The 21049-nt window shown below is 44.2% G+C and overlaps 1 protein-coding gene across 17 annotated transcripts in view; it reads left to right on the top strand.

Annotated features, from left to right (window-relative positions):
• TLL2 (tolloid like 2) overlaps window positions 1-21049 on the top strand; it is a 93244-nt gene that overhangs the window by 45683 nt on the left and 26512 nt on the right. For 15 of the 17 annotated variants that reach the window (XM_080598165.1, XM_080598166.1, XM_080598156.1 and 12 more), the window contains 8 exons: window positions 263-337; window positions 2848-3018; window positions 4682-4799; window positions 5158-5336; window positions 5626-5731; window positions 10957-11081; window positions 16535-16650; window positions 18158-18260. In XM_080598165.1, the coding sequence (XP_080454291.1) occupies window positions 263-337; window positions 2848-3018; window positions 4682-4799; window positions 5158-5336; window positions 5626-5731; window positions 10957-11081; window positions 16535-16650; window positions 18158-18260 (993 nt within the window). Of the gene's footprint in view, window positions 1-262; window positions 367-2847; window positions 3019-4681; window positions 4800-5157; window positions 5337-5625; window positions 5732-10956; window positions 11082-16534; window positions 16651-18157; window positions 18261-21049 lie in introns of all 17 variants that reach the window. The other 2 variants (XM_080598159.1, XM_080598160.1) reach the window with 1 other exon arrangement.

Raw genomic sequence — 21049 nt, 5'->3', positions numbered from 1 at the left:
GAGACTTTTTGCCTTTTCAGTATATGGGGAAACTGAGGCACAGGGTGATTATGAGTTGAAAGGTACCATTGTAGCCTGGGAAGAAATCCAGGAAAAGAGCCCAGCATTATCAGGCCTTTAGTTCCTGCTCCCTGTACAGGTGAAGCAGCCATTTTCTGTGGCCGGCAGACATACAAATGGCCTCACTGACAGCGGTTGTCCTTCCTATGTCAGAGTTCTGACAGTGTACTCACCAGATGTCTCTGCTCTTTTTCTTTTTCAGGAGGCCTTGGAGAACAGTCTGTTGCGCCAAGCGAGAATGCCACTTCAACCGATAGTAACAAAGCAGTTAAAAAGGGTAATGTGGTACCCCACCCAGACCTTTGGGTATCTTTTGTTTACTATTTTATCCTCTGTAAAACAAAGCTTTGTCCTGTGTATAGGTGTGTGACTCGATGCCTGGGAGACCAGCCCTTCCAAGGCATCTGCATTGTTGCATTTGTTGGTGTTGGTGGACTCTCTGCAAGGGCAGGTTTGCCTTTCATGGTGTGGTGGGTTGACCCAGGCATCCACACTTGAGCTTACTCAATTCCCTCTCCCCCAGTTGTATGGGGGAGAGAACAGGAAGAGCAAAAGCAAGAAAACTCATTGGTTAAGATTGAGACAGTTTAAGAAGCGAAGGAAAGGGGTGGGAAAAAAACACAAAACAACAACAAACAAACAAGTGATGTAAAAGCACTCCGCACCCCCTCCCACAAGCAGAGTAATGCCCAGCCAGTTTCTGAGCAATGGCTACCTTGGAATACAAAACCCTGCAGTTTTATTGCTGAGCATGGTGTCAGATGGTATGGAATATTCTTTAGACTAATTTGAGTCAGCTGTCCCAGCTGCATCTTCTCCCAGCTTCTTCCCTACACCTTGCCTGCTCACTTGGGTGGAGAGGGCTCAGCGGAGTGAGAAGAAGAAATCCTTGACACAGTGCAAGCACTGTTCAGCAATAGCCAGGACATTGTTGTGTTATCAGCACCGTTATAGCCACAAATCCATAGCAGCACCATATGGGCTGCTATTAAGAAAGTTAACTCCATCCCAGCCATACCCAATGCATATAGGTGGCCACAAGTGTTACTGGGCAGCAAAACAATTTGACTCCAAAGCAGAGTGTGTAATGCTGGCTGGCTGCTTCTTGCTTTTGGGATGTTTCAGCTAAACTCATTTAAGCTTGTGTTCCCCTGAAGCTGGGAGATCACTCAGGCAAAGTTTAGCAGCTGTTTTTTCCCTACTCTTGTAGGGAAGGTATTGCTTACAGGATCAGTCCAAACCTGCAATATTACAGGTATTCCCACAGGGTTGCCGTGCTCTGTACAAGATGTTTGTGACCACTGTGTGCAGGAGGGACTGGTGTTTCCCCCTTGTAGACAGAAGCACTGAAGCAGAGAGACCACACAGCAGGTCAGTCTGTGGAGGGCATGTCCCATTCATGAGTGCTATGTTCATAGCCCAGTACTATATTCCCATGTCAGGGCTGCTCACGTCTCCTAAACTGCTGGCAGGCCTAAGGTAGTGAAGCAGTGGGCAAGAGCACTTGAGGAAGATGCTTCTGCTTGCAAAGCTGTGTTGGTTGCTTCTACCTCGCTGTTTCGCCTTAGAGGTTGGCTGGTGCTGCTGTCAGAATGAACCTGAGCTGCCTCTGCTAGCCAAGAGTCTGAGAGAGCCGTGAGTGAGTTTCACAGGGCAGCTGTGCCCTTCTAATGCCCCAGCAGTACCTTTGTGGGATAGATGTATGCAAACAAGGGGAGGGCAGTTCTTATTTCATTGTGGGAACCCTGCAACAGTGGAGCATCTGCCTTGCAGGGTCCAGCAGCTGGTTTGAGGATGGGACAACTTCTGAAGTGGCTGGTGCAGCCAGCATGCTGCGGAGGTGCTCCAGAGTTAAACAGAACAAAAGGCAAATTTCCAGCTTTGTCCTACAGCTGAGAGCAAGGCCTCTGTCAGGAAGGGCAGGGCCTGATGAAGCAGGAGGAAGAGTTTGAAGTTCATTCCTTCCATTCCTCTGCACTGCCTTAATTTCCTTCCAATTGTTTTGATCCCTTCAGCCTTGACAATAGTGGTTTGCTTTACCCATGTTTCCGTGTTTCCGCTGGAGGGATGAATAGGAGAAGACACTCTCAGCAGCCGCTCTAATCCCAGGCGGAAGGGCTCAGCGGGGCTGGTGTTTTTTCACAACCCAGCAGCCCATGGCCCTGACTGGAGAAGCAAAGCTGTAGCCAGTCTTGATGATTTCCATACGAATCACAAGACCACAGCTGGAGCTTAGATCTCTCCTCTTGGAGCTTTAAAAAGGCCTGCCAGCACCAAGGAGCCACTGTCAGCAGAGTTGCCGCTTGAGAACAAGAAATGAGATACCCGTTCAGTTTTTCTTCTCACATTATTGCTCCTTTTCATTAAAACGAAGAGGTTCAGCAAGGAGATTTGTACTAAGTATAGAATGCATCAACTTTTCCACCTTGAACATCCCTCCTCCAGCAGTGATTGTCTGTCTGATCTGTATATGTTTCCTATATTGAGAGAGTGCTGCTGTTTGACAGAGTGGGTAGCTAGAGACAGCAGGGTTGTCCCTTTACCTCTTTCTGGGAGAATAGGTTTGTTATAATGTATAGTGGGGGTCCATGACAAGAAGGGCCAGGTTTCCATGGATTAACTGTCTCCAAGTCCCAAATAAATCACTGGCAAATCTGCCTATGGCTTCTGGTTTGGTTTAACATCTTGCCTTTTCTGTTTTTCTTTTTCTGAAGCTCCAGGGTATTACCTGAGGGCTGCACGTGGAACTAAAGAGGATTTAAATGGTGTTGCCACTCTGTCTTGCAGACGGCAGGCAGAACACAACACTTGCGAGGAGACCGAAGAAGGAAGAATATAAAGATGAGTCAGGGATGGATACACAACCCTCTCCCAGAGTGCGCAGGGCAACCACATCCAGGGCTGAGAGGATTTGGCCAGGGGGAGTCATCCCCTACGTGATCGGAGGAAATTTCACAGGTCAGTAGTGAAAATATTGCTTCCTGTTTGCTCAGGGGTGAGCGTTACAAAATGTGTGGGAGATCTTGGGAGCAGTTTTCCCACAAATGGCTCAGATTTTGGGGAACATTTTTCCTAAGGCAGGGTGGTGAGCATGTGGTTGCACAAGGAACTGTGCGCTGTGGAAGCCTGAGATGGAAGTGTGCGGAGAGATGGTTCTTCTCTTGGAGTCCAAGAAATAATTGGGTGACTGGGTTACTTTTCTCGATTGCTTCAGGGACCAGCATCTGTGAACTGCAGTTACACCCTGTGTTTCCAGAAAGGGACCCTCTCTGCAGTTGGAAGAGCAGGGCAGTTTGGGAACCACTCCTGTACAGTGTGGGATTACCTCCCCAGTGCTGCTCCCCTTGCCAATTAGGGGTAATCCTCAAGACCTCCTTAACAAATTCACAAAGACCGTGCCTCATGCTGGCACCCAAGCTGCTGCCAGGAGTCTGTGAAGCCCTAATGGAAGGGTCTGTTCACCTCATGCAAGAGGAGGGGCTCGTGCAACCTAGCAGGATATTGAGTAGCTTACTAGCTATGGGTGTCCTACAAATTTGTCAGAGAACACACGTCCACATCCTTCAGAGTCTGACAAGAGAGTCTTCTCTATTTTGCGTGTGTCCCACTGCCCTAACCATCCAGAGGAGGTGACACCATCCTTCCATTTGGGTGACTGTGTAAGAAGCAGCTCTCACAATAGTGCAATCCTCTCTTACATTCAGCTTGGTGTTTTGTCTCAGATAAGTGTCCCCTCTGGAACTCGTCTCTGCATTCCTTGTGCTTTTTTATGTACTTCTGGCCTTTTTCCACTTTTTAGTCTTTCTTGAGAGTGGCAGCTTACTCTGTAGCCCTGTGTATCCCAGAGGCTATGCTGGAAAGGCAGTACTGTAGTGAGGCCTCCTGGAGCCACGTACTGCTCTGGGGCGTCACTTTCTGGCTGTGTGACTGTTCTGGATGCAGCTGAGTGACCACTGCAGGTATCCTGCTCCCTGGGATGCAAAGTGCTGTCGCCTGTCTTCTTGCTAGTGTGAGCCAGGCATAATACCCTTCTTGCAGGTGTCTTCCTGTTCAACTCCTGATTTGTCCCTGAGTTCAAGCACAGACCAGCAGTGTATCTCTGTGCCTTCTTACACAGCCCTCAGACCACTCTGCCTCTAGCTACGATACAGCTTTTGCTTCTGATTTTAAAGATAAATTTTCTGGCAGTAGTTGCCTCAGTTTTGTGGAGCATGTGTAGCAGTGATGTGAGATTCCTGAGCCTTGAAAGTTGTGCGTGGTGATTTTATGTTGCAGCATGCCACTGAGTAGCTGGTGCACAGGCAGAATACTCAGCAGCTGTGCCAGAGTGACCTTTACCAATGAGGTGACATTTCTTTTATGCAGAAACATCGATGTATTTAATCAAGTTTGTGGCCCGTTTAATTAGAGCCATTAATTCATCAAGCTCAGGAAGAGAGAAAAGTATGATACAGTAAGTTAGTGCAGAAGTAGGAATAGGGTTCCAGATTCCTGTAGGTGTCTACAGGTATAGGATTGACTATTGGAAAGGTTGACTGTACCCCTATTCCTATAATGTCCATTAGAAATTTTCTTGAAAGCCAGGCCTTGACTGTTTGCTACTCTTGGATTTCTTTTTCAGGAACCCAAAGAGCTATCTTTAAGCAAGCTATGAGACACTGGGAGAAGCACACTTGTGTGACATTTGTGGAGAGAACAGATGAAGAGAGTTTCATTGTGTTCACATACAGAACATGTGGGTAAGTGATACATACATTTCCTGAAGCTATGCTGCAAACGTACCTTTCATTATATGGCTTTGTAAGTCTATCTCTGGTCAGAATAAATATGGGGGGAATCTGTCCTTTCTGGATTCTTTTCCTAGGGTAACACTTAAGGTGTACGTATGCATTTTTACAGACATGCAGTTATTTCTTTCTAGATACACATACATATACAACTGTGTTCATGCATACATATATATATGTGTATATATATATATATATACACACTTGCACACTGAAGTACATTTAGTGTATGAAACTGCTGGCCTGTCCATGTCTCAGACTTTCCCAATTCAATGATGACCTGCATGGATTTGTGGGTTTTCTTTTCCAGATGCTGCTCATATGTGGGCCGCCGAGGGGGGGGCCCTCAGGCCATATCCATTGGAAAGAACTGTGACAAATTTGGGATTGTGGCTCATGAGCTGGGTCATGTGGTAGGTTTCTGGCATGAGCACACACGGCCTGACAGAGACCAGCATGTCACAATCATCAGGGAGAACATACAGCAAGGTAAAATGGCACTTCTGGTTATTCTGCTTTGCTTTTGGGTGGGTGGAAATCTTCTTCCTTGCTGGGCTTATGCAAAACCCTAGTGGTCTGTGAGCTGGGGTGAAGAAAAAATATTGCTAGTCCTTGTCTAGAATAAGGGCCAAAATAGTTGAACAAATAGAAATTTTGGATGTCCAACTGGAATTGTTGGAATGTAGGAGGATATTTCTTTAATTCTAGACTCTCAGACCGGGAAGGATTTTTTTTAACTTTTTAAGTGATTTTTTTTTCACTTTGTATGGCAACACAGGTCAGGAGTACAACTTTTTAAAGATGGAAGCTGGGGAAGTGAACTCGCTGGGAGAGACTTACGACTTTGACAGCATCATGCACTATGCTAGGAACACGTTCTCCAGGTGAGAATCATAGACGACCTGTCCTTAGTACTATTTTTAGCAGTCATCATTGGCTGTGTGGAATACCTGGAGCCTAGAAGGAGACCAGTGGTTTATTGCAGAGATATGTGGCTGTGAGCTCTGATGCACTACAAAGCTTGGAAAACATTTGAAAAAGCAAGGTATGTGAAGAGAGTTATTGTGGACTACTTTTTTTTCCCTGCCTACTGTATTCACCTGGTAGTAGTAATCCGAGAGACTTTCCAAAGCTGTGTTAGCATGTTTTGCAGCCTTCCCAGCCAGCATGTATGTGTGTGTATCTGTCCACCTGCAAGGAGATAATGCTAAAATCAACTTTGAATCTCATGGTTGTGCAGCTCTTGCTTTTGAGTTACAGTATTGCCTTCTGAGACCCCAGCAACTTTGCCAAGGACTTGAAACTGTAGGTCATGATTTTTAACTGCTGGGGTGTTTTTTAACCATTTGTGTATGTGTTCTAGATCATAGCCTTGCAACTTTGTAATTCTGTGTGATTGGGTTCCTCATGGAGTACTTTCCAGTCCCGTTCCTGACCCAGCTAATTGGCCGATTTCTCTGTGGGGTGTTACTTGCCCTTAACTCCCATCTTGTCCCTCCAGATGCAGCCCATTTTCTGAGCAGAGAGCTCTACTAGGAAGGTGTGGTGAGGTGAAATTAGTATACTTATTAATGTCCTGGATTTGGAATGAGAGCTACTGGATGACCAGCTCCATTTTGCTACATTTTGAAGGTTTTTCCATAAATACAATAGGAGCTTTCCTTCACGATATACCCCAAGTAAAGGGGATGAGAGGTAGAGCCCAAATATTCACACTCTCAAGAGCTTTTTTATTGCTGAAATTAAATATGTCTTTGGGGCTTTTTTATTTTATTTGCCAGCTGTATGGGAGTACTGAGTCTATTGTTTTGTGCTTTTGTTTCTGAAACTTTGTATCAAGCAGGGGAAAATTATCAAACTTGCTAAAGTGTTGCTTGTTCTGGCAGGAGGAAATGGTGGCTGAGCAAGGGTGCTTTGCAGCCTTTAGAGGTTTCTTTGGATCAGATACCCAAAGCAAACAATTTTTCTTCCCTTGAGGCATCTGCTAGCTCCTTCCAGCATTCGCTGGACTCTAAATGGTTGGAATTGTCTTGCACAAAAGCAGGATTAAGTTATTACTGCCATTTATATTGTGGATACCTTTGAGTCTGTCTCTCTTGAAAACCAGGGTCCTTCAGAACACTGCTGGGCCAAAAAGGGATAAAAATGGCAAGAGTCCTTCTAAATTTAAATTGGTGCTTAATAGGATTTTTAAGTCTGTTTTCTTTAAGTCTTTTGTCTCTGTGACCCACCCTCACCCCAGTACCAATCTTTGTGCAGTAATTGAACTGAGCACTAAGTGGATCTGTGGGCTGATTGTGCTTTCAGGGTAAATAGGCAGTGCTGGGAACAGGCTTTTACTTTACCAAAGCCTGTCTTGAGATCTGCTGACCTGGGGGAATGACGCTTGCTTTGACCAATGAGCACGGATACAGATTTGTGAGTGTGTGCATGTCCCCTTCCCACCTTACTGAATTTTGCAGGTATTAGACAACTGCAACTAACAAAGGCATAGAGCCCATGAAGATACTAAATTCTAGCAAGGTTCATTATGACTAGTAGCTATATATGAGAGGCCCTGCATAACCTTACAAAAGGAAGGACCGTAGCAGGTTAATACATCAGCAGACTATAGAAAGTCCATGTAGAAAAAAGATAGTATGAGCACCATACCAATGGAGAACAACATGTGAATGAGGAGAATATGAAAGATTACGAATAATCTGGCACAAGAGTCTCTAAAGCTTTACCTGCGACTCGTTGTCTTGAAGCAGCTCTTACACAGCAGTCAGCACAACTTCGTTGCTTATAACTCCTGGTGAATACTGGTGATAACAAATCATGTGGTGTTTAACACGTTCAAATACTGCTGCAATTCCTAGGCCATTTTTATTCTAAACTTTGTGCCTAGGACAGAAATGTACAGTTTTTCTGAGACACGATGAACCCTAGCAGTGGAAATGGCTTCCATTGGTGCTTTTGAAAAATGCTGCGGGAATTGCTTCTAGTTTTCAATTCAGAGAAACGTACTTCTCACTTGCATCTGTGGCTGGCAAGAATAGGAGTATGGCATAAGAGGCTGTAATGACAGCAGTAACAAGTTTTTACCCTGGCAATGTCTGTTCTATGTCAGAAAGTTGCTTGTGGCTTAATATGGCCCCAGCTTTTATTTCCTGGTGCATTCTTTACAAACATGGAAGCAAATTATGTTGAATTTTGCTGCCTCATAAAACAATTTCTATAATTGCTTTCAAGATCTCTACAAATAGCAGTTTAACAATAAGAAAGTTTAAACCTTCAGACTCCTAAGCAAACAGTGGATTACCTTAGTTCAGTAAGCCTCTTGTTAGTAGGCCTGGTGGCACGTCCTGGAGTTAGAGCACATGGCTCTGCTTTTCTGCGAAGCTTCTGTTGGAGTCAGGGTGCAGGTAACACTGTTTGCAAGGCAAGGGGCATCTTCTTCATGTATTTGCAACACGCCATCCTAATCCTATGTAAGATATGTGCACATCACACTTATATCCTCAACAGTTTTTACTGTGTGAAGTAGGGTTATGCTGTCTCTCTTCTGCAGATGGGGTTGTAACTACAGAGTAGGGACAAAATGTAGCTGTCTGAAGTTGGGTGCTTAACCTGCCTTAAATATCTGCTTCCTCGAGTGGTGGTTAAAACACCTGTCTCTATTGCCCTCAGATGGGAGAGTGAATGATCAGCATTTCTCAAGATTAGTTGATAACTTCATCATGATATTTGCATAACACATTTGTGGTGCTATGTGAATCTTAATGACTCTTGAGAGCATCTCTACTCAAACTCTGTCATTCTCAGCTGATAGTGGTGGTGGGTTGTGCTTGACTTAATCAATGCATTGGGCAACTAGTGCATACTCTGCCTATGCCTGCACATCAGGAGAAAGGGGCGTATGGTATTCTGGTTCTCTTCCTCAGTCTGGAAGAAGAGGTTAGGTATCTTATTCAAGAATGGTTCTGGTGTTATACTGCCTGAACTGCTGTTTAATGGTATCTGCTTGGTGTTTATTAATTTCTGAAGCAAAGTATTAGTGCTCTTAGAGACACTCACCAAACATGCATCTTAACATCATCAGTATTGCTAACCAAATGGGGGTTGGTTGGGCAGCACGGAACTGCTGGAACCTATGAGGTTTAGGCCAGAAAGACTCCCTCTTGTTCTCAGTTCCTTTGAGTGTGAAATGATAGGAATATTGCCTCCTTGTTTGGAGCCACGTTCAGCAATGCTTGTGAGGGGAGTACAAAATTCAGTTGGTGGAAAAAAGTGAAACCTTAAATCTTCCTGCCCCAGCCCAGTGTACATCCGTCTGGAAGAAAGTGTGTTTGGCAAGTAATAAGGGATCACAAGGTAATTTGAAGTTGTATGTTGTTTGCTCTGTGTGAGCAATACCCTAGATGTATGCTATGTGGAGGAGGCTGGAGGCTATGTGTATGCAGTTGTGTGGGCTGGAATGGCCAAAAGAATCAAAGGTTTACATGCACAAGTGGTGGTTACTCTGTTAAACTTTGTTAGTCTTCACTGGTTGAGCCTGGGAACCAGCAGAAAGCATTTCACTGCCACAGAACTATGTCCCTGCCAATTGCCAAGTTCTTTTATGAACTCCTGAGAAGGCTTGCAAAACTACCATGAGCAAACTGATCTGTCTCTGTGTTCATGTTGTTTCTGGAATTGGAGTATTTTTGATGCATAAATAAATTCAGACTGAAGCATGCAGCTGGCATGTAGAACGCCAGCCTGAATTTGTCAATCAACATTTGATGGGCTTATTTCAGAGCTTGTAAGCACTGATTTTATTGCTGATCAGGAATTTTCCTACCACTGGGGAAAAACAAAACAAAACAAAAAAAAACACCACTCTTCCTTGCAAGAGTTGATTCTAGTTTCTTAAGCAGATTAAATTCCTTCCCCTCTATTTCTTCTGTCAAATTGAATATTTACAAAAGATTTTTTCCCACAAAATATGTTTAATCGAATGATATTTTCTGTTCAGGAATGCTAACTACAGCTTTGGACAGCTGTGATCTGCATGCTCTGCTTGCGGTATTTATTTAAAACTAAGCCAAAGCAAAAACTATCTGAAATTTCTTCTTGAGGTCCTTACTCAGCTGAGCAGCCCAATGAATAAGCTTAACCCATACCTGAAGATTCTTTTATCAGGACTTGCAGCACTAAAATTACTGCTTCTGCCCTGACTTTTCTATTTGACTCTATGAACTAGTATCCGTTCCTTTAGAAAGAGAAGTCCGCGTCACGGAGCTGATGCCGAAGCTTCAAACTCACTGTTAGCATTGGCACTGTCAGGCCTGTCAGACATTCAGGGATGCGGTGAAATGGCTCCTGTGAATTGGACAACCTGACTACTAGAGCTTCAATTTTTACCAACCTGGCATTCCATTTTCTGATTCCTCCCTCCCACATTAGCTGTGCAGTCCTAATGCTCTCTTGTGTGCAGGCTCTTGTATGTATGCACTGACTTTGCATTTGGATGGAAGTGAGGCTTGAGCTTAAATCCTTTGCTGGACTGAGATCAGAAGTGCAGTAGAGAGCTCCCAAGTATGAAGTACAATGTGGAAGAAATAGTAGCAAGGGAAAAAAGGCAGAGACAAATGGAGTTATTAGCCTGGAAACTCATGCAGAACAAAGGTAGAGCACTTGATCTGTTTCTTGTCTGTGGCAACCACAGCCACTGCTGGTCCAACCCCATCTGCTACCGAACAAACAGCCCTTCCCTCTGCTCATAAGTGTCCAATCTGTGCTCCTGCTAAGCCAGATGTGCCGTGAACCTTCTGCAAGAACATTTCATTGCCTTTTCTGATTTATGGCAACGGATGTGTCTATGCTGAAACACCAAACAGTGGCAATTCTGATATATCAAAAGAATTTACTGGCTTGGCAGACTTGCCTGTACATTTGGAAGCTATCTGCTATAGGGAGATGGCCACCTCAAGACATGCAGTTGTTAAAATATGTATTACTCTTTCTTGTTAGCATGGGATACTTGCTCAAGGAAATGGAGTGGGAGGCCTGCCAGGATGGTTTTCTGTGCATCATGTCACTTTTCTTACTTCACTACTCTTTGTCTCTCTGTTCTTCCCTTTAGAGGGGTTTTCCTCGACACCATCCTTCCCCGTCGTGATGATAATGGGGTCCGGCCAACTATTGGTCAGCGTATTCGCCTGAGTCAGGGAGACATTGCTCAGGCGAGGAAGTTGTACAAGTGCCCAGGTAAATATGGCTTGTGGGAAGAGCTCCTGCTTTATCGTAGACGAAGTTGAAAAGCATGGGAGTTCAAGAGCACGTTAACAATCTCTTTGATGAAAGGACTCAGGAAATGTAGGCCATCAAATGCTTCAAGCTGAAGCTGTGGGAGAACTGAACTTGTCTAACATGTGTCTCCTATTAGTACTTTGCCAGTATTTCTGTTTTAGGGCTTTGGTATCTGGTAGGTTGGAGTCTCTGCATACCTGCTGTCGAACTTCTGTTGATTTTTTATATAGGTGTTGTCCCACGGGAGAGCTTTAGTGAAATCCTAAGTGGTTATGGTGTGTGTTGCACTAAGGTTTTGGGAATAACATGGAAGACAGCTCAGAGATTTTTGAAACAGCCAGGTACTGGATGCTGGTGCTTTGGACTGCTGAGGGGAGGGTTGCATCCTTCTTTCTGCTGCAGAAGATGTGATAGACTGGGAAGAGCTTTGGTAGAGAACCTATCTAAATGTATGTGACTACTAAAGACAGATAGTCTGAGTCCTGCTTTATCTGAAGTCTGCAAAGATTGGCAAAAAGAGCATTGTTGTCACAGCTATGATTTGGAGACTAAATTTATCCACCAGAATAAAAATCCTTTTAAATTGGAGATGTTAGTAGAAGTTTATGCAACAGTTTTAGATGAATAGATTAATACAGAAAAACAGATTTCAGAGAAGAATCCTGGCAGACTTAAGAACAAGTAGAATTTCAGGATGTAAAGAGATGCTTCAAGGAAAGATGGCACTCTGTCTGGCACCTGTGTCATGGGCTGCAGCAACTGAGAACAGAGGTAGCATGGAAAGTGTTATGCTTGGAGGGAGAAAATTTAACTAGCTCCGAGTATCTGCTGGTAGCAAAACATCCATGAGAAGACACTAGATAATGAGAGAGTTGCCCTAGTTTTGCAGAATGACTCTAACATTTGTAATAATGCAGGGAGGGAAAAAGGGACTTTGCAAACATGGTTGGGAAGTTTATTGGAGTGGGTGAGTCTGGCCAGCATATTGATCTGATTTAGAATGGCTTCAGCTGATCATAAACTTTCCCCAGATCAGTGTGTGCTAAACAGAACAAAAGGTTAATCTGCCTAGGATAAGCATATCACAAGGAGAGGGGAGAAAGTGGGAAGGAGAGAGTAGTTTTACTGGTATACAGAGTCACATCTTAAGTGATGGCTAGCGCTGATCTGTGCTGAAAAGCCACAGAAAATGGTCTGTAGTTGGTGTGCAAATCCTCTTCTCTGTATCTAGGTATAGGTCAGAGAATATGGGTTCATAAGGGTCTAGAATAAATTCTGAGGATCAGCAGTACTTCAGGGTCCATGATGCTTGGGGATCACTGCTTAGTTTATAGTGAGGGATGTAACTTTCCTAGGTGTGCTAATCTTAATTAACAATTTTTTTTTTCTTTTTACAATTCATATTTTTTTCAAGTAAATCCCCTTTTGGCTGAAGAAGATGAAGTTCTAGGAAAATTACCTCAATTTACTTCAGGGATTGGGTTGTTAGAATACTCAATAACTAACTAACTAACTAACTAACTAAATAAATAAATAAATAAATAAATAGGGGTGCCTTGCACCATGTTTTTGATTGAGTCAGACTTAATCAAGTTAGAGTTTTCAGTCTCTTAGCTGGAAGCATTGACTACAGGTTCAGATTTCTTGAGGCAAACTGAAAATCTGCTTTTGGCCTGAGGTTAAAGTCAAACTAAAAGCTGCAAAGCAACTTTTTTAAAACAGAGGACCCTTCTGAGTCTCAAGTTTTCTACTTGCAAAGTAAAAACTTGTTTTTTCCACAAAACTTAGCAGAGGAGTTATTTCTGTTCAGAAAATACTTGGCAGCAGAATGATCAGAGCTTTAAGCTTCCTAAACCAACTTACTTCAAATATCTATTGTTTTGTTTGTTTTGTTTCACATCAAAATTTATACACAGGTTGCATTTGAAGGGAAGGGGTGCAGTATTTTTAATGAAACAGACATCTGCAGCTGCAATTTGAATCTGTAGCTTGGAAAATGTTCTTCTGCAAAATGCAAAGCTCAGGAGTTCAAAACCAAGGGGCTTGGTTGTATGTTCAAGCAGGATCTGACTGAGATTTTTGGTTAAGCACAACTTTGTTCAGTAGTCAAGCTGAGGACTTCTAGGTGAAACACAATCACGTGATCCAGGAGTTGAACGACAGGTGGTTTCCTGTTTAGTAAGAGAGTATCTGTCTGAATCCCCACTGCCAAAAAAATCTAGAATGATGGAAGGAGAGTTACAAGCGTGCACTGGTATGAGCCAGAACGACTGTTGTCTATTATAAGAGACATGGCTTTCCAACTCATTAGACTTTTGGCTGCTACATTTTGGGCTGTCTTAACTTTTCCATCTAAAACTTTGCTGTTTTAAATTGCTTTTAATTCCCTGAAGCTTACACCTGCTGGGTTAAAGTTAGTGCCAAGCCAGGTGGAACCAGATGAAATTTGCTGAAGGAATTTCTGGAAGGCAAGATGAATTCTACTGCAGTAAACGCCGGTTTTGATATGGCTGCATAGTAGAGGCTTTGATGAATATAGTCACTGTTCAGCCTCTCCTGCTGTCTTGTCCAGTGCTAAAGGAAACAGGCCTGTATGGCTCTGCTATCTATATAATGGTTATACGTTACATTGAGAATGGTCCTGCATTGTTATCCCATCCAATTCCCTGTGAATTTTCAAAAGGATGTACTGGTGAACAGTAAGTGCCTGCTTCTCAACTACTTCATTTACAAATGAGTTTTGAAGTATTCACTTCCTCTGCTTTGGTTTTCACCTCTGTTCCTTTCTAGCAGCTTGGGTGTGCAATAGCCTCTTAACCACATGCAAAAACCACCTTGGCTCAGTTTCTTGGATCCTAGAAGCACCAAGCACTAATCTTATTGGACCTCTTGACTTCTTTGATACTAAGCAGAGTACATTTGTAATGCTTATTGGTGTCCTCTGCAAGAGACTGTGCTCCACACCTACATATGTGTTGCTTGTTAGTATCCTGCTTCCCCCAGCACATGCAGGCAATCACCCTCCTCTGCACTGAAGGGCCAGCCTCTCCCAGCATGTCTGGAGAGCCTCCTCTGCAACATGTAGATAGTTAGCTAGGTCATGACTCTAGCAGAATAGCGTTTGGTAGTAGATGTGGTAGTACCTGCTCCATAATTACACATTTTTTCCAGTTACTGTGTAATTACACTTAGGAGAACTAGGTCTGGGCTGTCAGAAATCTTCACTGTGGCTCAGCTGAGCATAGCAGTCTTCTTTATCCTGCATCATTATGATAATATAGTGTGTGTTCCTAGTTTCTTTATAATTTCATGGGGATAGCTTTGTTTAGATAGATTTTTGAGCAGAGAAAATGAGCATGTGTATACCTTGGTCAGTTGTGGACTTGGAATCCCCTGTTTACTAAGACACCTTGTCAGATGTTGGCATTCTTAAAACAATCCTAAGCTGGTGGCCACTCCAGACCAAGTATTGAGATGTTTATCTGTTGGGCCATCATGTTTTTCCTGCTTAAGAGTCCCAGGAGCATCCTGGAAGCTGGAAATATATCCTAACAGATTATGCCACAGACAGCAAGGCGCTGCATCTTTTCAAGAGGTGGAAAGGAAACAAGTGTGCTTGTTCTGAAAATAATTGTCCAGATTTCTTCTCCAGTGCATGCAGGCCATCACCTTTTACCACCAGCCCACCTCTGCCCACCTGAAGATTAGAGATGACATTACCATGCTGGGAGAGTCTGAGGAGAGATAAGCTATTTCTGCAGGGTACTTTGAAACTAAAACTTCCTGTGCAATGCTCCTTTGTAGTTGCATAATGGTAAGGGAAGTTCTCAGGGCTCAAACTTGAGGAGGGAGCATGGTGTAGGTTTTGAACTCTCATTTATTTGCTTCTTACTATAGGGCAGATGTGTGTATTTTCCTGCCTGTTTTCCTCAGTGGTGCTTCTTTCTAGTAGTTTTAAATACCTTTGGCTTTCCTGACAGAAATCACTTTGCCAAAGCCTGTACTGACCTGTGCCTTGAAATATGTGCAACTTGTTCCTAGTAGTGACTTACCTTCCAGAGCAACCCTAGGAGCTGCTTGGTTGAACAAAAAAAAACCCTTTTGTGTCCCTGACCTTTGTTCATCTAGTCTGACATGTCAAAATGTGGGTCAAAGTACTTCAGGGAAATTAAGAAATTCTGGCCTGCGTGACTCCCTCTCTCCTTTTTGAAGATATTAAACTTTTTGAATGGGATGGGTCTCTTTTCACCTCCAGCTTCCGACCCGCCCATCTAATAGTGATCATGGCTGAAAAATTAGCGAGTGTGTGATAGCATGAGGCCGAGGAACATCCCCTGACATTTCCATGAGAAAGGGAGCCAGATGTTCGGTCTTGTCAGATCTTTCAAAGCACTGCTACTTAACACGGGATTTTTGGAAGCTTCCTTACCATCGCTGAGGAAACCAAGCTGCAGCTCAAGGGGAGCTTTATAACATCAGTGGGTTATGACATTAGAAGAACAACCTGAAAGTAGGCAAGCTAAGGTCCCTGCTCCTTGGAATGGGTGTTTGCATGTGCCTAGTGAATATACTCAAGGAAGGGGATAGGAACTTTGGTACGTGTGATTCTGCAACCTAGGCAGTCAGCTGCTCTGGGCATATACACGGTCATTCCTTGCTCCAGTGAAGTTCTCCAGGCACAGAGAACAGGAACTACACTAGTTGTTGCTTTCCCACACATTGGAAGCTGCAGTTCCCAAAAGGAACATATGCAAACTGTTTGCTTCCCGAAAGTCACTCTGGGATCCACATTTCATCAGCTGCAGCAGGACACAAAAACAGGAAGGTGGGGAGCAGAGTGAGCTGTGGTGTTCGTATTTTATCCTGTGCTGTGTGACATCAGGGTAGATGCTGGACAGCCGAAGTCTGGAGTCACTGGGGTTTGTCATGCTTTTTTTTACAATGTTTTAACCTAAAAGACACTTAACAGTGGTAAACTAGGGTGAACTTCACAGAGAAGCAGGTAATAAGGGAAAACAGATTCGCTGGCAGCAATCTTGGGGTTGCAAGGTGGAGGGGGCTATTATTTTTTGTTCTATCAGTGGATGAGATATTCCTCAGTGGGGCTGAAACCTTGAAAGTGCTGTTGTGTGTAAAGATGAAAGAAGAAGTATGCCTTTTTAAAAGCTGTTTCTCCTGTGTCCTTTTACTGATTATCTTCTACCCCAGGAACCCTGACAAATTTCACATCATATCCTTTGGTGAGGTCTCAGGTGGTAGCTGACCTTGTGCCAATACCATGAATGAAAATCCTTAGACTACAAGCCACCAACCTGTACATAGCAGCCATCTGCAAACATTGCGTTAGACCCCAATATCCTTCAGAGAGTCACTCCTTTTGCTGTTTTGTTATTTTTTCCCATCTCTTGCAGCTTGTGGAGAGACGTTGCAGGATACAACAGGGAATTTCTCAGCCCCTGGCTTTCCAAATGGCTACCCCTCCTATTCCCACTGTGTCTGGAGAATCTCGGTGACCCCGGGGGAGAAGGTAGGTGCCACGCAAGGACAACGTGTACTCTGCACTTCTGCACGTGTGTTTCTGCATGTGATGACATTGTTAGTAGCTGCCAAAAGATTGTGCTGCACATTTCTGCATGCCTGATGTGCAGGGATGAAGCCTGGAAAGGCTCCTGAGCACTGCTGTTGTCCTCCCAGAGATGGGACCAGGAATATGTGGTCCTTAGAAGAGGTAATTCTGGAACAGAGCCCCCTTGCAGGTCTGGGCTGTGAGTTGATCTCTGATCCTTTCTCTCAAATCACAGCTAGACCCTGCCTGGACAGTTTCCTCAGCTACTCAGCATGCCACCTGGTATATCCGATTGAATTGAGAGCTGAGAAAGTCACCTTTCAAACCAAATGCTGGTCAGATGAGTTACATAAAACGGATCAGCAAGATGGGGCCCTGCAGGGAGCTGAGGAGTCATGAGTGACAGCAGGGGTCTGCCCCTGTCATACGGGCATAGCATCCCTGTCAGGGGACCCCTGCTCCCAGCCTTGAAATGCTGAGGCCTGCTTTACATCGGTTAGCTGCTCTGTCCACTTTACAGTTCCTTTTGTGATATTGATCTTCCTGTGAAAATGAAACCTTTCCTTAATCCACTAATGCCAGCCCCTCAGCCTTTCATGTCGTACCAGGCTGCAATAATTCATGGCCTGGCTTGGGAGCTTCGTGGCAGAGCAGCTTTGCTGAGGACCACCCTTAAGACATGCTTAGGACTGAGACTCGAATGAACAAAGGATAGCAGAGCTTACTTGTTGTGAGTCTTCGTCATTGGCTTCAGGGAGAGCTTTGCAGGGAGGAAAAGGTACCAAGAGCAGGCCAGGTTTTGAAACAATTTCTGTGGCAGACAATATATATAAATTAATATGAGGGTCAAATTGTGCAAAGACAAAAATGCCACAAATACATCCCATCCAGTGACTTCCTTAGGCCCAGAGCAAGGCCAGTAATCCTTGTTACAGAGGAAGGAGACAAACGGGACAACATTTTCTTGCTGAACTCTGTTCTGTAAAGCCATTGAACATAATTGCATCACTGTGATTATGTGAATATAAGTGTCAGAATGTGGAAGCTTGTCAGCAAAATCAGCTGTTTATTAGTGGAAACATTTATATGAGGGAATAAACCCCAAACACATGTATTTTGGGGAAATGTGTGTCTCCATAATATTCACATTAATCAAAACCAAGGATTTCATTTTTAATTTAGAGAAAAAAAGTCTTTTTAGTAGCATTTTAGTAACTGGGGAGCAGTGACTGTGTGAACTATAGAATGGATGGTAAAATGCTGTCTTCTGTAATGTACTGTATAGTATAATTAAAATTCGTTGAGAAGCCTTCTTTTTTCAAGGAAAGCTGGTTTAAAACTCCAACCAGTTGTCCAACTATCTTTTCCTGCATACTCACATACACGCTGTAGCGAAGATGAAGTATGTAATCTATAGGGTATTCATTTTAAAGTAGTTCATATTCCAAAGACAAATCTGTTCTTTCAGATTATGTTGAATTTCACATCAATGGATTTATTTAAAAGTCGCCTTTGCTGGTATGATTATGTGGAGGTGCGTGATGGCTACTGGAGGAAGGCTCCGTTACTGGGTGAGTAGCTGTTTCGTATTAATTGCATTTTGTGTGTTCTACTTGAAGCTTATTGTGGGGGAAAAAAACAACAGAGCAAACAAACAAAACACCATAAACCAGCCTGGAAGGAGCTGGTTTACCTGGAAGGAGCCTGTGTCCAGGCAGTGCACTGGCCATGTATTAATGTCTCCGTCCAGAGATGTCAGTGTGCTGTATTCACACCAAATGATCAATGCTCCAAGTCTTTTGGTAGCAAAGACTTTATTCCTTTTCTAGCTCGAGAAGTGAGGCAGAGAGGGAAGTGAGTGAAGGGTATGGCTGGGATTAGAAATGTGGTCTCTGGAGCTTTACAATTATTTTTTTTTGGTAAGATCTGAGTAGAACCATCAGATGATAAGAACGAAGCAGTCATATAGCTCCTGGCCCAAGCTCCTGCAATTTTCTCCTTAAGAATACAAATCATGGAATCACAGAATAGTTTGAATTGGAAGGGACCTTAAAGACCACCTAAATCCAATCCCCCTGCCATGGGCAGTGACACCTCCCACTAGACCAGGTTGCTCAAAGGCCCATCCAGCCTGGCTTTGAACACTTCTGGGTATGGGGCATCCACAGTTTTTCTGGGCAGCCTGTTCCATTCACGGCCATTTGTACTTTGAGCCTCTGTACTTTTAGCAGCGAAATTGCCTCTGGGCCCGAGGATTACTCACCATGCCTAGGATATCAAACTGTGCAAGGGCTCTCTTCTACCTCTGCTCCCAAAGTTCTCAAGAAAGTGCAGGTCCTCCTCAGTGTCCTCCCTATTCATTCCTCTGCCTCCTGCTATCATAATTGCAAGTTTTCTCCCACCCTGAGTGGGCAGTCAAAGTTCCCTCTTACTTTTCCCAGCTTTGCCACTGGCTCTATCCTGACCTTCTCACTTCAGTGTCCTTACATGCAAACAGTTATTTCCACCCAAAAGGAAAGAAGCAATCAGCTTGTGTAGCATCACCAGCTGCGTTAGAGGTGCTGTACCCAGTGCTGCAGCACATATCTGTGCTAGTGTGAGGTCAGTGGGGTGATGGAAATTTAGGTGCCATGCTCACCTTAGCCCCATGGGAAATTCCAGCTGTAATACAGAATGAAGTTCTTAGGTTGGAGCTGGACTGCTCTCTAGAGGTTTCCATGGGTCTGTGTTTCAGCACGGAGTTGGCAGCTGTTTTTATTGCTTCCTGTCTGTTTTGAGGTTGGTAGCAGCTATTGTTTTCTGCTGCACATACATCAGGTAACATTGCTCCTGTGGCTTTAACTTAGGTCCCCATTATTTATTTTTTTTCTGCCAAGTAATTTGAAGGTATTTCAGAAGCCAAGCCACCTCCCTGTCACCTTCATGCAGGTGTACTCGTGAGTGTTTCCATCTGGAATGAGACACTGCTTGAGTGGCCACAGCTCCCGCAAGGAGCTGAGCCCATGAAATTAGCTCGGAAGAGGCAGACAGACGGCAATTCAGCAGGGGGCGGGGAGGGGGATTAGTGTGAATTGTGAAAGCATGGACTTCTTGCAGAGAAAAAAAAGTACATGTGCGCTGCATATTTTCCCAGGGAAGTGTGTGAAAACCCAGCCTTTAAATGGTATATAACTTTTTATGAATGGGCCCTTTATCATGCTCTGAGGAGCTTGCTCATTCTAGTTCTTCATCTGCGTTTCCTCTCCTTGACACCCTTGTTAAACTGCAAGTATAAATCCAGGAGGCAGTTGCTCAGTGACCCTAGAGGAAGGAGCTTTGCAGCACTGATGCTGTTTGTTAGTATCCTTTTGGGGAGTGAAGATGGGAGATGGTGTTGTTATGCTGTAGGCCTGTGTCACGCTTCCCCAGCAGTGCTGGGCAGCTTTGGGGCGCAGAGGCTCAGAACAGAACAGCTGAGTATAGCTCAGGTGTGGACTAATGTTTGAGTGAGGGACTCCACAAGGGGAAAAAGTTGGCGGTGAAACTGCTGTTGGAGAGAAGCAAAGTTCGCAACTCCCTTTCTGTGCGTTCTCGTTTGCCCTGACTGGCCTGTCATGGGGGCAGAACTCTTGCATCCCTGAAGGTTATCAGCTTCCCGAGGCTGCCAAATGGTGATGATGAGGTAGGCAGAGACAAAAGTGGCAACAGCTGATTGTGTGCAGACAACTACACAGGGGGTCTCTCGGTTTCTAATGCACAAGATTCATGCCAACCACTCTCCCTGCATACGCAGGAATGTCGCAGTCTTCTCTGTCTGTCAGTCAATAGAACTAGAACAATCCGTCTCTTTATCCAGTGTAGGGAACCACTAATACAGCCTGCTAGTGGGAACTAAGGTGTTGTCTTGCCACTAAAGCATAAACCAGGTTTCCACCCAATGGAGGGTTTTCAAAGAAGAAAGGTTGTCTGGTTTCACAAGGCCAGGATCAGGATCCTTATCACTACTGTCCTGACTGAATTTTAACCCAAGTAACTGCTCTCTGCCCCTGTCAAACTCCTACAGGGAATACAGTTGGACAAGGTGCCAAGGCCTTCAAGACATAGCCCTGCTGGTGTCAGCTGAAGTGAAGAACTGTGTTTGCAGTATGTGCTCTTTGTGCATACTTAGTGTTTGCTCTGTTTCCATGAGGAGCTTCTGGGTGGGACAGGCAGAGGAACACCAGAACTGAGTGAGGGTTGTTGAGGTGGTTTGGGCTGTTCTGGCAGGTGCCTTCTGCAGCTGGTCTGTTTTAGGATTGTCCATTGCTGAGGGTTTCAGGTATATACCAATGCTGATGCATACCAGAGAGCTCATGGCAGAGTGCATGATGGACTAAAAAGG

This window comes from Anser brachyrhynchus (genome assembly GCF_964034855.1).
Source record: "Anser brachyrhynchus genome assembly, chromosome: 6".
Classification (NCBI taxonomy): Eukaryota; Metazoa; Chordata; class Aves; order Anseriformes; family Anatidae; genus Anser; species Anser brachyrhynchus.
The sequence above is the reverse complement of the archived record's forward strand: the minus strand, read 5'-3'. Positions and strand labels throughout refer to the sequence as shown.